The 12762-nt window shown below is 38.1% G+C and overlaps 2 protein-coding genes across 3 annotated transcripts in view; one reads left to right on the top strand and one right to left on the bottom strand.

Annotated features, from left to right (window-relative positions):
- The window catches only part of LOC110069661 (uncharacterized), an 87649-nt gene that overhangs the window by 46955 nt on the left and 27932 nt on the right, over positions 1-12762 (top strand). For both annotated transcript variants that reach the window (XM_089284350.1, XM_089284349.1), the window contains exons 9-10: positions 59-100; positions 352-393. In XM_089284350.1, the coding sequence (XP_089140476.1) occupies positions 59-100; positions 352-393 (84 nt within the window). The remainder of the gene's footprint in view (positions 1-58; positions 101-351; positions 394-12762) is intronic.
- On the bottom strand, positions 1956-4466 carry LOC149114797 (uncharacterized). Its single transcript, XM_089283881.1, has 3 exons — positions 4403-4466; positions 3118-3239; positions 1956-2459 (listed from the first exon to the last, which is right to left on the bottom strand). Exons 1-3 carry the CDS (start codon positions 4464-4466, stop codon positions 1956-1958), a joined length of 690 nt encoding a protein of 229 aa, XP_089140007.1.

The raw sequence follows: 12762 nt of genomic DNA, 5'->3' as shown, positions 1-12762 counted from the left end.
ATCGTTTTGAAAACCCACTAGTGTGGGTAGGTCTTAGCTGTTTTATTGAATTTTTCAGGGCTGGAAGAAGACAATAAGATTTTCAAACAAAGAGAAGAAGGTAAGTTATAATGTAGCACAAAATAAATGTCCTTGTGCATAAGATTTACTTCGTATCTGTATAACTAGCTATAACTGGCAAAAGTTTATATCCAGTAGCTTAGACAGTAGGACCTTAGCTTTTGAATTTCTCCGAAAAGAAATTTCCTTTTCTGGTATCACATCGGATTTGCTTGAAAGGTTTTCCTCTTAAGACTCTTACGATTGTATAAGTAATATATAAAACACGAAAATGGCCATTTTTTAAATCAGATCGCAATCAAGACAAACAGAAGCTTCTGAGAAGGCTTAGAGGTACGTTAACCTTTTCACTGTACAGAAAGTCGTGTTTTATGGCAGCAGTTTAGCTCCAGTAGATATTAACTATTATTTTTTTTTCTCAAGCATCTGAGCGGACCGGAATCCTAAATCCTCGAATTTAATTGGCTAATCATACGCACGTGACTGGTCCAGCTTTTTGCGATACGGCCCACGGGCCGGATTTTTCCCCCACTGCCAGCAAAGGGGCATTCTGTCTGCGCATGCGCTAAATCTTTTGGAATGAAAGAATCATGACGCCATTTTGATTTCTGGAGCGTGCGATGGCGGGTTTATTTGGGTGATCTAGCACGCTTCTAGGAGATATCATGGAACGAGATGAAAGAAAGTTAAATGCCTATATACATTGCTAACGCTCTGGGTACTTCTGGGGCTTCCTTCGACTTCTCGTGAAAAGATTTTTTACAATCAAACTGCCTAAAAACAGCTAAGAAATGGGCAAATCAACGGGATTTAAATTAACATCAGCTGATTTCCGGATGTTTCCACAAGTGGCAGAGCAGTTAAGGTGAGTCTGAAGACCTTAAAATTTGTGTTATGACAAACTTGGTGTGTGTATTTTAAGATGATCGTAAGGTAGAAGGCTCCTTTTAACGGGAGAATTTTGATGTTATTCTGAATTTGCATTAGCTTTGGAGTCAAATTTCTATAAAATCCTACTGGTGCCCCAACTTAAAAATATTGCTATCAATAGTGTCTTTTCCTTTTCTTTACAGCCGCTAAGGATTGCAGTCTTTAAAAAGTGCACAGCCATCAGGATTAAAAATTTCTTGCGAGCACTTTTGGTGCATTTCAACCGAGCAAATTATGGTAGTTTTTCCAAGTCATGGATCGCAGTGATCGTCTATGGGATATGCCGTTCAAGTCTGCTTTAGAGGTACTCCTGGAGTCCGTTTCATTGTTATGATAGTCTCACCGAGTAGATCTTCTTTTATGGTGTTTCATTTTATCATTTTTTTTATGTACGGCGTAGACGGTGTTTTTGCCCTTCGAGTGAGTGTTCTGGCAGAAAATTGACAAAAACTTTGTTATGGTATGTTGCCCCAACTCAAAATATGTCTAGCGAATAATTTATTTTTCCTTTTTCCGAGCTATGCAAGTTCCTTAACCGGAAAAAATGCGTGCTTTTCACCGAAAATATTTGTTTTAATGTATTTGCGGTCGAAAATGGCGTGTTCCGATCTTGTACGTTTCGGTTCTTCAGTGGAGTTTTCGAACTCCCCACTGTACTATTTAGTACACTTGTAGTACTTTAGGTCTATCGTGCCTATAAACACAGTTGCAGGGATCAAACATAGTTGTACTAGGTCTAAAGTAAACTCTGAAAACTTTACTTTAGTCCTAATACAGCTAATGTTACTCTGAAAACTTGAATATTATAATTGTTCTACATTTTCCAAGTAAGTTGCCAAAAACATGGTTTGAGGCATACACATTATTAGTAAAAGCAAGGTTTACAACACATTTCAAGTGAACATGTCTTCAGCTTAATATAAATGAATGTTTTCTTCTCTATGCAAGTAAGTGAAGTTCCAAAACTACGTAGAGAAAAAGTGACATGGCCAGTCACTAGGCTGAAAAATAATGAAATTTTTGGCATAATCACTCAAACCAACACTAAGTGCTATGTCATATGCTGTATTAAAGTCCTCTTTGGACTTAAGTTGTAACTCCACAAAGTCAACAAGGTGAAGGTCATCCATTTTTCTCATTGTTTGCACATTGTCGTTTTCCGAATACTGATGGGTGTTGAGTTGCTGGCGTTGAAGTTCTGGGTTGAAAAAGGCCTCGGTAAGCCAGTTTGGCATAACAGAAGCATATGAACTGCTCATGTTTTGCATACATGATGCAGATGTTATAATCTGTAGGCATGTGTTTATACTGATGCCATTTACATCATGCATGATACTGGCCTGCAACACACTTACGGCAGGTATGTTTTTAAAAGCTTTAACGACTATTGTACGCATAGACTTTGCTTCGGATGCCTTATCTCCCTGTGGTCTTCTTTTGGAGTGAATTGAGGTGAAGTCATCTATAATCTAGCCTGCGAATGCAGACGTATTTCCGGCTGTCGCTTGTCTCCGCCGAAAATAACGTCTGCGAACCCGAGCCAGGAAACGATTTCTGTGACGTAATGACTTTTGTTTCTCCTTGGCCAATCAGATTCCATGATAGAATGAAACTCGAGTGCTCCTCGCAGCGAATACCTCGCGCAGTAGTTCTGGGGCTACTTGAGCTAAACTGTGATTGGCTTAAAATCCCTACGTCACAGAAATCGTTTCCTGGCTCGGGTTCGCAGACGTTATTTTCGGCGGAGACAAGCGACAGCCGCAAATACGTCTGCGTTCGCAGGCTATCTATAATCAGGACTAAAAGCCACTTGTTTCCAATGGCGTCTTGAATGAAATGTTTGAATGATTTGCAATGATTTTCAGACAACGATTTCGCAATGGTGTTCACTGTCCTTCTAGCACAAGAGAGACCCATAATGTGCTGCGTTTCCATACCTTCTTGATTTATATTACAACTCCTAGGGTAAAGGGCGTGGTCAGTTTGAAGTGTATTGCGTGCCTGACTCAAACAGTAGCAAAGGTTGTAAGTAACTGACACAGCCCTTTTCTTATTAAGATTATTACGCTATGCAGAGTGCCTTGCTGATGTAATTGCATCAAGAATGACATCAAAAATATTTGTTGCCCCTGCTGAGATGCAGAATTCTCTGAACATTTCAGGCTGGTAGACGTGGATTCTCTTGTTAGCAATTAACTCACTGTATATTTTGTTTTTGACCAAGCTGAGTTCTTGCTTTATGTCATATCCTACAGAATACATGAAAGAATAAAACTAATTTCAGACAAACATAATGTTCAAAATATGGCTTGTAAGGGTCATTTGGGGGGGGGGGGGGGGGGGGAGGTCATAATTGTGTTAATTTGTGAAGAGTTGACCTTGTTGCAATGCATTAGATGAAGATTCCCGTTCTGTGCATGGAACTAAATTTGCTTTTATGTATAATCACTTTTTGAATTTAAACGGATGGTTGCTTTTGCTTTTATTATGTGAATCATGTTGTTTTTCAAAAGTAGCCTTTGTTTACCACTAATTCCGTAAGGGAAAAAAGTGTTGTTGTGAGAAAAAGGTCAACACTAGGGTTACATTCATCAAAAGCCAGCTTACTAAGCTCAGTGTGTAATTGCACAGTCAACCTAAGATACCGTAACTATCGGTATAACTTATTATTTATTTCTTCAGTGAACCACCGACTCTGGATGGATAATGCTTCTATGTAGGTGGCCAGTGTATACTATTGTTTGTACCATTTTACAGGTTTTAGTAAAATTATACATGTCTGGATTTTTATTAAAATGCATCTTTATTTACTCGTTTATTTCTTTATTTTATCAGTTAATTTGAAGCTAATTCATCTGATTGACCCCTTCCATCAGTATTTATTTCTTTATTTAAAATTATAATTTTGGAGATGGGTGCATGGCTGGAAGGTTGCTTCAAAGAGCAGTCCAGAAGCAACTTGTCTGCCTGTCTGTTGACTGATTAATTTCCACTACTGCCCTCCTACTTATCAAAGAGGGTTAGTGATATGAATGGGACAGCAACAGTTTTATTGGAGTGAAGGGGGGGGGGGGGGGGGTGGGGAGAGCACTCATGAGTGGTAGGAGGTTGTGTTAGGGTTTGGGAGCAAATGTAGCCGAATATTAAATTTTAAAGGCTTGGAATTTCTTGCTCAAAATTGTACTGTCCCTGTGAGCAACTATGGTTATAAGTTTCTTCTTGCTGGTTTGTTGTTTATACATTATTTAGCTTTGAAGACCTTTTATCTCAAAATTTCAAATGATCCTTTAATGTTAAGTTTTCTGGCATCACAGTTTTGTTTATTTTTAAAGATGGTGTCTACACTCAACTACACTACTGATTACAGCTGGAAGTGGAATTCAAGGCAGACCAAGCAGGCAATTTTACTTACTTTGTGACAAAATCTTCAAATTTTCCTCCATTTCTAAAAAGGACTCCTTTGGTATAACTACCATCTCCCTATAATTAGAACCTGACATTGACATTACTTGTCCTCCTCTCTTCGGAACTCGTCCGGGTTGGTTGAGATTGGACTGAACATACTTTGAACAGAAAATAAATACTAAATTTTAGAAGGATTCTACACTTCAAGCACACTGAAAATGTTTGTTTTACATTTTCATTAACTTGTTTACAAATAAAGCTTGGCACTATCAATGAAAATATGACACTTCTGTAGTTCTAGCTGCACGCAGCAGCGTTCAATCTTTATTTTCACATCACAAGTTGTAAGTAAGATTAAAGAAATTAAACGTGAGAAAAACACTAACGTGGCGAAATGTCTTCCCATTGTTTCTGTACAGCTGGAGAGCTTTTCTGCAGGCTTCACAAATGTCTCCCGATGGTTTCTCGAGGAAACCAAAACAGGCTTCCAAGTCGGCGTTTTTATTTTACTTTTATTTTATTTTTTTTTATTTACACTTACAGTACTTATTACATTACTTATTCTAAGCCTATTTTTACAATAACATAAAACAAATTTTTCTGTACAATCGTACTTATATTACAGTTATATTAAATCTAAAGAATGGCTGATGGAGGAGCTTTTACGAATATTAAATAATTTTTTCAAGTTTATACTTATATTTAACTTTGTTGATAAAGTCGGAAAGCAATAGAAATGGTGAGTCATTCTGGAGCTTTTTCTTATAAATATAATACCGCAGAAGAGGAGGGTGTAGTTCAGTTTCTTTATCAAGGTACTTGAACTTGGAAAAGTACCGAAAAGAAGATCTTCAATGTTTAGATTAAATTCAGAGTTATTCTCTGTATAAACCATTGTAATACGTCTTGAGTAAAGGACTTTGTAAACTGGGACTCTGAAAAGGTATGGTCTATAGAATCCAGATCCGCGCAATATATAAAATTATCATCTGATTTAATATTAAACCTAAAAAGTTCCTTTTTAGTTACTACAATTCTATGAATGAATTTAAAATGAAATTCCCTTACTCTATTTTCTCTACAAGTCTTTTGTACCGATTTGAATATATTTGCCCAGTTTGTTTTGTCCATAGCAACGGTTTGATTCCATCTCTTTGCACCAGTTTGTTTTTCTTTATACTTCCTATCAACAATTAGCTAGTAGAAGTCTTTGGATTTGGCTCGCAGTAAATTAATAACTACGTTTTCATCTAAGTGAAAGGACTCCGGGTCCTCATTGTTTATCATTTCAACACTGAACTCATTAGTTTTCGCTTTAGTTAGGAGGTGACCTGGAATAGCAGAAATAACTTGGTAAAAGTGAAGAAAGGTAGTTTTTTTGTAGTGAATATTTTGACTGAAAAACAGGGAATGATACGACATTTCCATTTTTATCTAAAAGATCTTTAATCGTTCTAATACCTTTCTCGAACCATTCCTTCCAGAAAAAAGGTTTACCGTCAAAGCGGATTTCCTTATTATTAAATAGAATTGTATCGTCCATGATGGCATCCGTGAACAGCCTTCAATTCCTGAAAGAACAAGAGAATGCCCTTATAAAAAGAGGGTACATTTTCAGTCCTTTGCGTCGTAATTACATGATAGGAGAAAACGGAGGCCCCCGTATTTCTTAAATAAACGGCACGCAATGCATGCAGAAGCGATGACGTTTAAAAATTGTTCCTAGAAGATTGGAACATGAGCAGACAAACTGATTCTTAAACTTTTGGGTTTAAAATGTTAGGGGTTTACATTTAGGGTAGTCCATTGGTGGTTCATTCAAGTAGTTCATGTACCAGGTCCATCTTGTCAGTCCATGTTCTAGGGGTCAGCGAAATGCACCAACCCAAATAAAAAGCACTCCGCTGAAAAGTTCCTCTCTCTGAAATCAACACCTCATTATCTTTAAAGATATTTGGCAAAGCTAATTACCTCACCGGAAATTAATTTGTTGTTTTAACCATATACTTGTCCAAGAGAAAATAATTTTCTCTTGACTTGTCATATCGCGTGTGCGACCCGCTTGGTCTATCTAAAATTGTATGTATCGAAGATGTGTTATTATGAGTTTGCCCGTGAGCGCAAATTTATCCGACACTGTATAAACCAAAATCCACCCCCAAATCTTCGTTTAAAAGCTGAAATTAAAAGCACTCCGCTGATCCTACAAACAGCAAAGAAAGCCGCAAAGTACAAGTTTCTCTCTCTGAAATCGACACCTTATTTTCTTTAAAGACATTTGGCAACGCTAATTACCTCACAGAAATATAATTTGTTGTTAACCGTATACTTGTCATCAATGAACATTCGTTTTGTCTTTACCCTGACAAAACGATTATCGACTGTTTAATCACAACCACTCTTTCGTTGACAGAAAATATAAAACAGCACACTTCCAAAACTTCATAAAAAACTGAAAACTGCAAATGAATCGTACCCTGACTTCATTATCATACTGTAAACTGTATATTTCAGTGCTCATACAATGCTCATTCAATTCACTTCAAGACTGGCAAAAGTAAAACTGCGCTACCAATCCGTAAATTTTATGTAGACCCTTCAGCTATCGTGTGTGCGACTTGCTTCTCTATCTAAATTTGTATGTATGGCGATATGTTCTTATTACGAGTTTGCCAGTGAGCGCAAATTTATCCGACACTGTATAAACCAAAATCAACCCCCAAATCTTCGTTTAAAAGCTGAAATTAAAAGCAATCCGCTGATCCTACAAACAGCAAAGGAAAGCCGCAAAGGAAAGCCGCAAAGGAATGTTACTCTCTCTGAAATCGACACCTTATTATCTTTAAAAATATTTGGCAACACTAATTACCTCACCGGAAATTAATTTGTTGTTTTAACTGTATACTTGTCATTGCGATTAAAAGCAGTCTGCTGATCCTACAAACAGCTAAGGAAAGCCGCAAAGCCTTCACCTATCGCCTGTGCGACTTACTTGTCTGTCTAAACTTGTATGTATGGAGGATATGTTCTTATTATGAGTTTGCCCGTGAACGCAAATTTATCTGATACCGTTTAAACCAAAATACACCCCTAAATCTTCTTTTAAAAGCTACAATTAAAAACACTCCGCTGAACCTACAAACAGCAAAGGAAAGCAGTAAAGGAACTCCCAGAGTGCATTTCGCTTCCACAGGGGGGATAAATCGTGCGCGACATAAGCGCACGGACATAAGCGCGACAAACTATGCGAAATCACTATCCAAAGGAATGCATGCATGCCAGCATAAAGCGATGACGTCACACGATACGTCATCGCTTAAAAAATAGTCCTGAACAAATTTCCAATTGGGATGGCCCTCCCGTATGAGTCTTGGTATCCATGCTAATCTCAGCGCTTTGATCGTTGTTTCTATATCCGTCATACACAGCCCGCCCTTCTCATAATCCTGATATAGTCCTTCCCTTCTTATTTTGTCCCTTTTATTTTTCCAGATGAATCTAAATAGCCTACCTTTAACGTTACTAATAATATCCTTGGGAACCTTGATATTTGAAGCTGAATATATAAGAGATGATACTCCAAGCGCCTTGATTATCATCACTTTCCCAAATAGTGTGAGATCTCTTGACTTCCGTATATCCAAGTTTGTTTGCAATTTATCTGTCTTAAGGTTGAAATTCATTTCATTATTTACTTTCTCATCATAGGAGAAATAAATACCTAGAATTCTGGTCGGACTACTGACCCATTTTAAATGTAACGGTTTGTTTTTATTGCCTGATCACTTCGCCAGCCACATAGCTTTAGTTTTCTCTAAATTAAGCCTAAGGCCAGAGATTTCGCCAAAATCCACTACGATTTGTAATCCTTTTTATACCGAAGAGAGGTCGAAACACAGCAGGTTGGTATCATCTGCAAATTGACCAATTTTAATTTCCCTTTCAAATATTGAAATTCCCGTGACGGCACTGGACTGACGAATTTTCATAGACATAAGTTCTGCGGCTAGTATGAACAAGTAGCGGGGAGAAAGTGGGCATCCTTGTCTTACTCCGGTAGAAGGTTTTATCCAGTTGGTGGCGTAGCCATTATTCAGTACCGCACTTTCTGTATCAGTATAAAAGACCTTTACCCAGTTCCTTAAGCTGTCACCAAAGTTGTACAGTTTTAGAACATGATGTATGCACGACCATTCTAAAGTGTCAAAAACTTTCTGAAAGGCTAAGGACAGCAATATACCAGAGCGGTTTAGTTTCCTTCTTTGCTCCATAACATCAGCAATAAGCCTAATGTTTTCACCAATATATCTGCCTTTCACAAAACCCGTTTGATCCGGATGAATCAATGATGGTAATATCGGTTCAATCCGTTTAGCTGTTGCTTTGGACGCGATTTTATAGTCAACATTTAAGAGAGTTATTGGTCTCCAATTCTTCAGTTCTAATAGCGATGATTCTTCTTTTGGTATTAGGGTTATTATACCTCTACGCTGTGAGATTGAGAACTGTCCATTTTCATACGCAGCATTGAGACTCTCTACTAAGGCATTTTCAATTAGGTCAAAAAACTTTGAGTAAAATTCGACAGTAAAACCATCTTCCCCTGGGGATTTTCCACTGCTGAAAGAGTCCAAGCTTTAATTACATTCTGCATACGTTGCAAGGCCGTCTGCTTTCTCACTGACCTCCTGTGAGAGACAAGGGATTTCTAAATGCACTACATAATGACTGAATTGCTCCTCACTAACATCCATTTTAGACGTGTAAAGATCTCTGTAATAATTTTCTATTTTTCTATCAAAATCTGCAAGTCGGCGTTTGACTGCACACTGTCTATACTACGGAATGGAGTTCTCTGAGAGTTTTTCTCGCAGATTATACATCCATACTTCGACCTTTCTACACTTTCCGTCACGTTTGCAATAAAAATTAGTACACACACTTGCAAAAGGAAAAACAATTTTGTTTGCACCGCCATTGCGCACAACTTTGTTTTGGTTTTCGAAGAATGGCGGGAGTTCGAGCGCTCGCTTTGTGCAGGCGCGCACCAGCGGCTACACTCATCGAAACTCTAACCTGGTGCAAGCGTAGACAGAATGCCCCTTTGCTCCCACTAACTAAATTTCGCTCCTAAAAGTTAGCGGTAATCGTCAATCTTTTGCCTTTAATTTTTTACACATCCATCGACGATTAGTCAACGCAAGCTCATCTCTGTTCACTTTAAAATGGCAAGGAAAAGTCACTACAAGTAAATTCAATTGAGTGTTTTGAAGTTGTGAGAGTTTGCTTGGTTGTTTTTAGCTTGGCACTGTAATGGCGCGTAATCCTATGTTTCTCTCGCCGTAAAATTTGAGTCAATTTCAGTGTTTACCTCTCTGATCGTTACTGTATTTAGGAGAATTTCTGTGGAATATACTTAACGAATTTCCTCGATTTCTGCTATTCAAATTACGGTGGAAAAGTCTGATTTCAAGTGATTTTAAAAGCAACGACTGATAGAAATTGTTTTTGAAGTAAAGCTTCAAACTTCGCACGAAATTTCACACCGCAAAAACAAATTTTGGAGAACTTAACTGGTGAAATAAATGCAACTAACATAAAGTAGTTCGAAAAAAACTCTGTTCTTTAATACATCTTTCTTTGTCTACTGTCTGAGTCAATTACGGCAAGATAATTCGACCGTTGTATTTCTTGTGCTTGCAATTCTAATGGGTACAATTGCCTCTGTTTTTTACCACCAGATTTATAGATGAATCGTTCGTTTCCTATCACCTAATATGGCACATACCTCTGAATAAAACACATACTGTGAAATCATTTTGCTTGTACCATTATAGCGGAGCTCCGGCGGCCCGAAGGGCCGCCAAGCGGAGCCCCATACTCATATAGGAAACAAAAGGAAACCCATGAGTTGATTTTCTCATGGTTATCATGGCTAGCTGTATTGCTCGTGGGCGCGTACGCACGACGGCGACGGCGACGACGGAGTCGCGCAACATGGCGGCCATACTCCAAATAATAGGTTGACAGAGACATGCAGCCTTGGTTTACCGTGTACTTCTTTGATATTTAACATCCATTTTATGATCAATTGACACCTGTCAAAACAAGGTATCCGCTGACCAGTATCACGTGACCATATCGCGGGCTCACGAGGTCGCGTGGTTTTTTGAAGTTGACCGCTGACCGAGTGCTGGTTTTCGATTGGATCGCGGGCTTATCTCACGTTAACTTGTTGAAAACTGGGCAGGATTGTTCGGAAGCCGGTTAACGCTAACCCAGGGTTAAAAGTTAACCGAATTATAACTTTTTCTTCTATACAAATGTTTTTTGCTGCGTTGTTTTGTGTATATAGTGATATTAAAACTCAAAACAGAAGGCCAAACAATATACAGAAAACCTCAACGCAAAGTTACAAAACTCAAATCAAAATTCTACCTTTTCCTGAGTTAGCTTAATTTGGCTTTGAGCAACCCGGCCCAGGAGCTACGCTTTTAGGCTGGCCAAAATTTATATATTGTTAGAATTGCAAGCACACGGGTAAGAAATACAACGGTCGAATTATCTTACCGTATTATGCCACAACTTTGCGACAGTTGATCATAAGGTTTCGCCAACTGCTCACGCTTTGCTATCATTACCTGGTCTCAGACCAGGATTTCAAGAAATGCTGCAATGAGACGGTTGTTTTTAAAGTAGAGTGTGCCTGTTTACATGAAATGGTTGTGCTCGAATATTTACGCCAAACATGATGAACGCAACTGTATTCGATTGATTACTCAAGTTTCATGTTTCAAAATGTTTTTTTTCTTGAAGTCAGGTTCGACTGTGGGTCTTCCACAAAAATTAAAACTGCCGATATTGAACGAATAATGGGTGCTACAGTTGTAACCTTCAAAAAGAAACATACAGTAGGCGGAAGTAAAATCTGTTTCGGGCGATATTCACGTGTCGGTGATCGAAATAAATTTGCATAACATTACAATGTACCGAAAGCAGCGTCTATATTTATTTAATTGCAAATGTTGGCCAAAGTTAATCATGTGGTCAATCTAAAAGTAAAAACGAAGAAAACAGATTGCAAGCTTAAGCTTTTGTAATCAAATTAATGCTTTAGAAACAGCAAGACATGCACTATGAGCTACCCAAAGTATATTGATAGATATCATCGCGTTGATCTGTCGAGCGAAAAGAAAATGCACAATTTTCGGGCATTTTCGGCGGCGGCTAAAATGGCAATTTTCGGACTTTCCTCGATTTCGAAAAAAAATAAAGCGCTTCAGGGTCTTTGAATGGTATTTTCGAAAACAACTCAGTATAGAGGTTATTTGGGCAAAATATGAAGAAGTCCGAAATTTCGCGACTGTCATCTTATTTTCGGTATTTACAGGAATCGGCTCTTAAGTCATCCAGTTTGGGATTTTGTAAATTATTGTTTTGTTTACACAAACCTTTCCTTCACAAAACTTGGTAATTACATTTCCCACAGAGTCCCAGCAGGAGAAAATGAAAAGCCAACGCAAAGTTGAAAGTAGGTTTAAAATTCAGAAAGTTCATAGACAGTGTTTCCGCCAGACCGCGCCATTGCGGGAATCCCACGTTGGAATCAGAGATGGCCCCCAGAAAAACGAAAAAAGGGCCAATTTGGCCCTTTCTTTTTACAAGGCTGCAGGCTTAACACAGGCATAGTATTTTAAAAGCCATTCCAGGGATCGAAATTGCGACCGTATCGGTCGCCAATGCAACTAACATTTCATCCTTGCGACCAAAAATTCAGGTTTAGTCCCCATAATGGCGACTACATTTCTCTGTGTTGACGATCAACAACGGTTATTTTGTCACACTTAATGTCCTTCTAGAAAGTCATATTGAAAACATTCAACATTCAACATTCTAAAACATTCAACATAAGAAAAGAAGCCAATCCGTCCATTAGCTTTGCTGTGCTGTTTGCTGTATTGATTCTCTCACATCGGAAAACTTCCAAATGACTGACCGTGTTAAAAAACGGCTTTTAATGCATTGCAAACCCTTGATCATTGACTACGTCATGTACGTCTAAGGATTGTTCTCTTTTAATGCATGGATCCTTCATACTGGTATCTGATTCAAAAGAAACGTTATGGAGTAGAAACACTTCAAAAAACACTTACTATTAAATTTTATCATAGATCCTAATAGGCTGCTTTATTTTTCTTGGTACTCTGATGCATTTTTTCCTTCTGTAGCTTTCAATTTATTGGCCCCTTTCCTAAAAAATTGGCCCCTAAAAAAGATCTTCAGGGGCCAATTTGGCCCTCAAGTAAAATTTTCTGGCTGAAACACTGCATAGACCACTTATCCAATTTAAGATATATTTACATAATG

The sequence above is a fragment of the Orbicella faveolata genome, unplaced genomic scaffold, assembly GCF_042242905.1.
Source record: "Orbicella faveolata isolate gen_17 unplaced genomic scaffold, um_ofav_v1 contig_13, whole genome shotgun sequence".
Classification (NCBI taxonomy): Eukaryota; Metazoa; Cnidaria; class Anthozoa; order Scleractinia; family Merulinidae; genus Orbicella; species Orbicella faveolata.
This window is presented reverse-complemented; position numbering and strand designations above follow the sequence as displayed.

What these genes read in the sequence shown, in the direction of transcription:
- LOC149114797 (XM_089283881.1), bottom strand. Translation starts at nt 4,466, where the DNA reads ATGGTAGTTATACCAAAGGAGTCCTTTTTAGAAATGGAGGAAAATTTG. An exon ending in TTTGAAGATTTTGTCACAAA is followed by an intron (nt 3,240 to 4,402) that starts GTAAGTAAAATT and finishes TGTATTCTGTAG; the next exon opens with GATATGACATAAAGCAAGAA. An exon ending in AATTCTGCATCTCAGCAGGG is followed by an intron (nt 2,460 to 3,117) that starts GCAACAAATATT and finishes TTCGCAGGCTAG; the next exon opens with ATTATAGATGACTTCACCTC.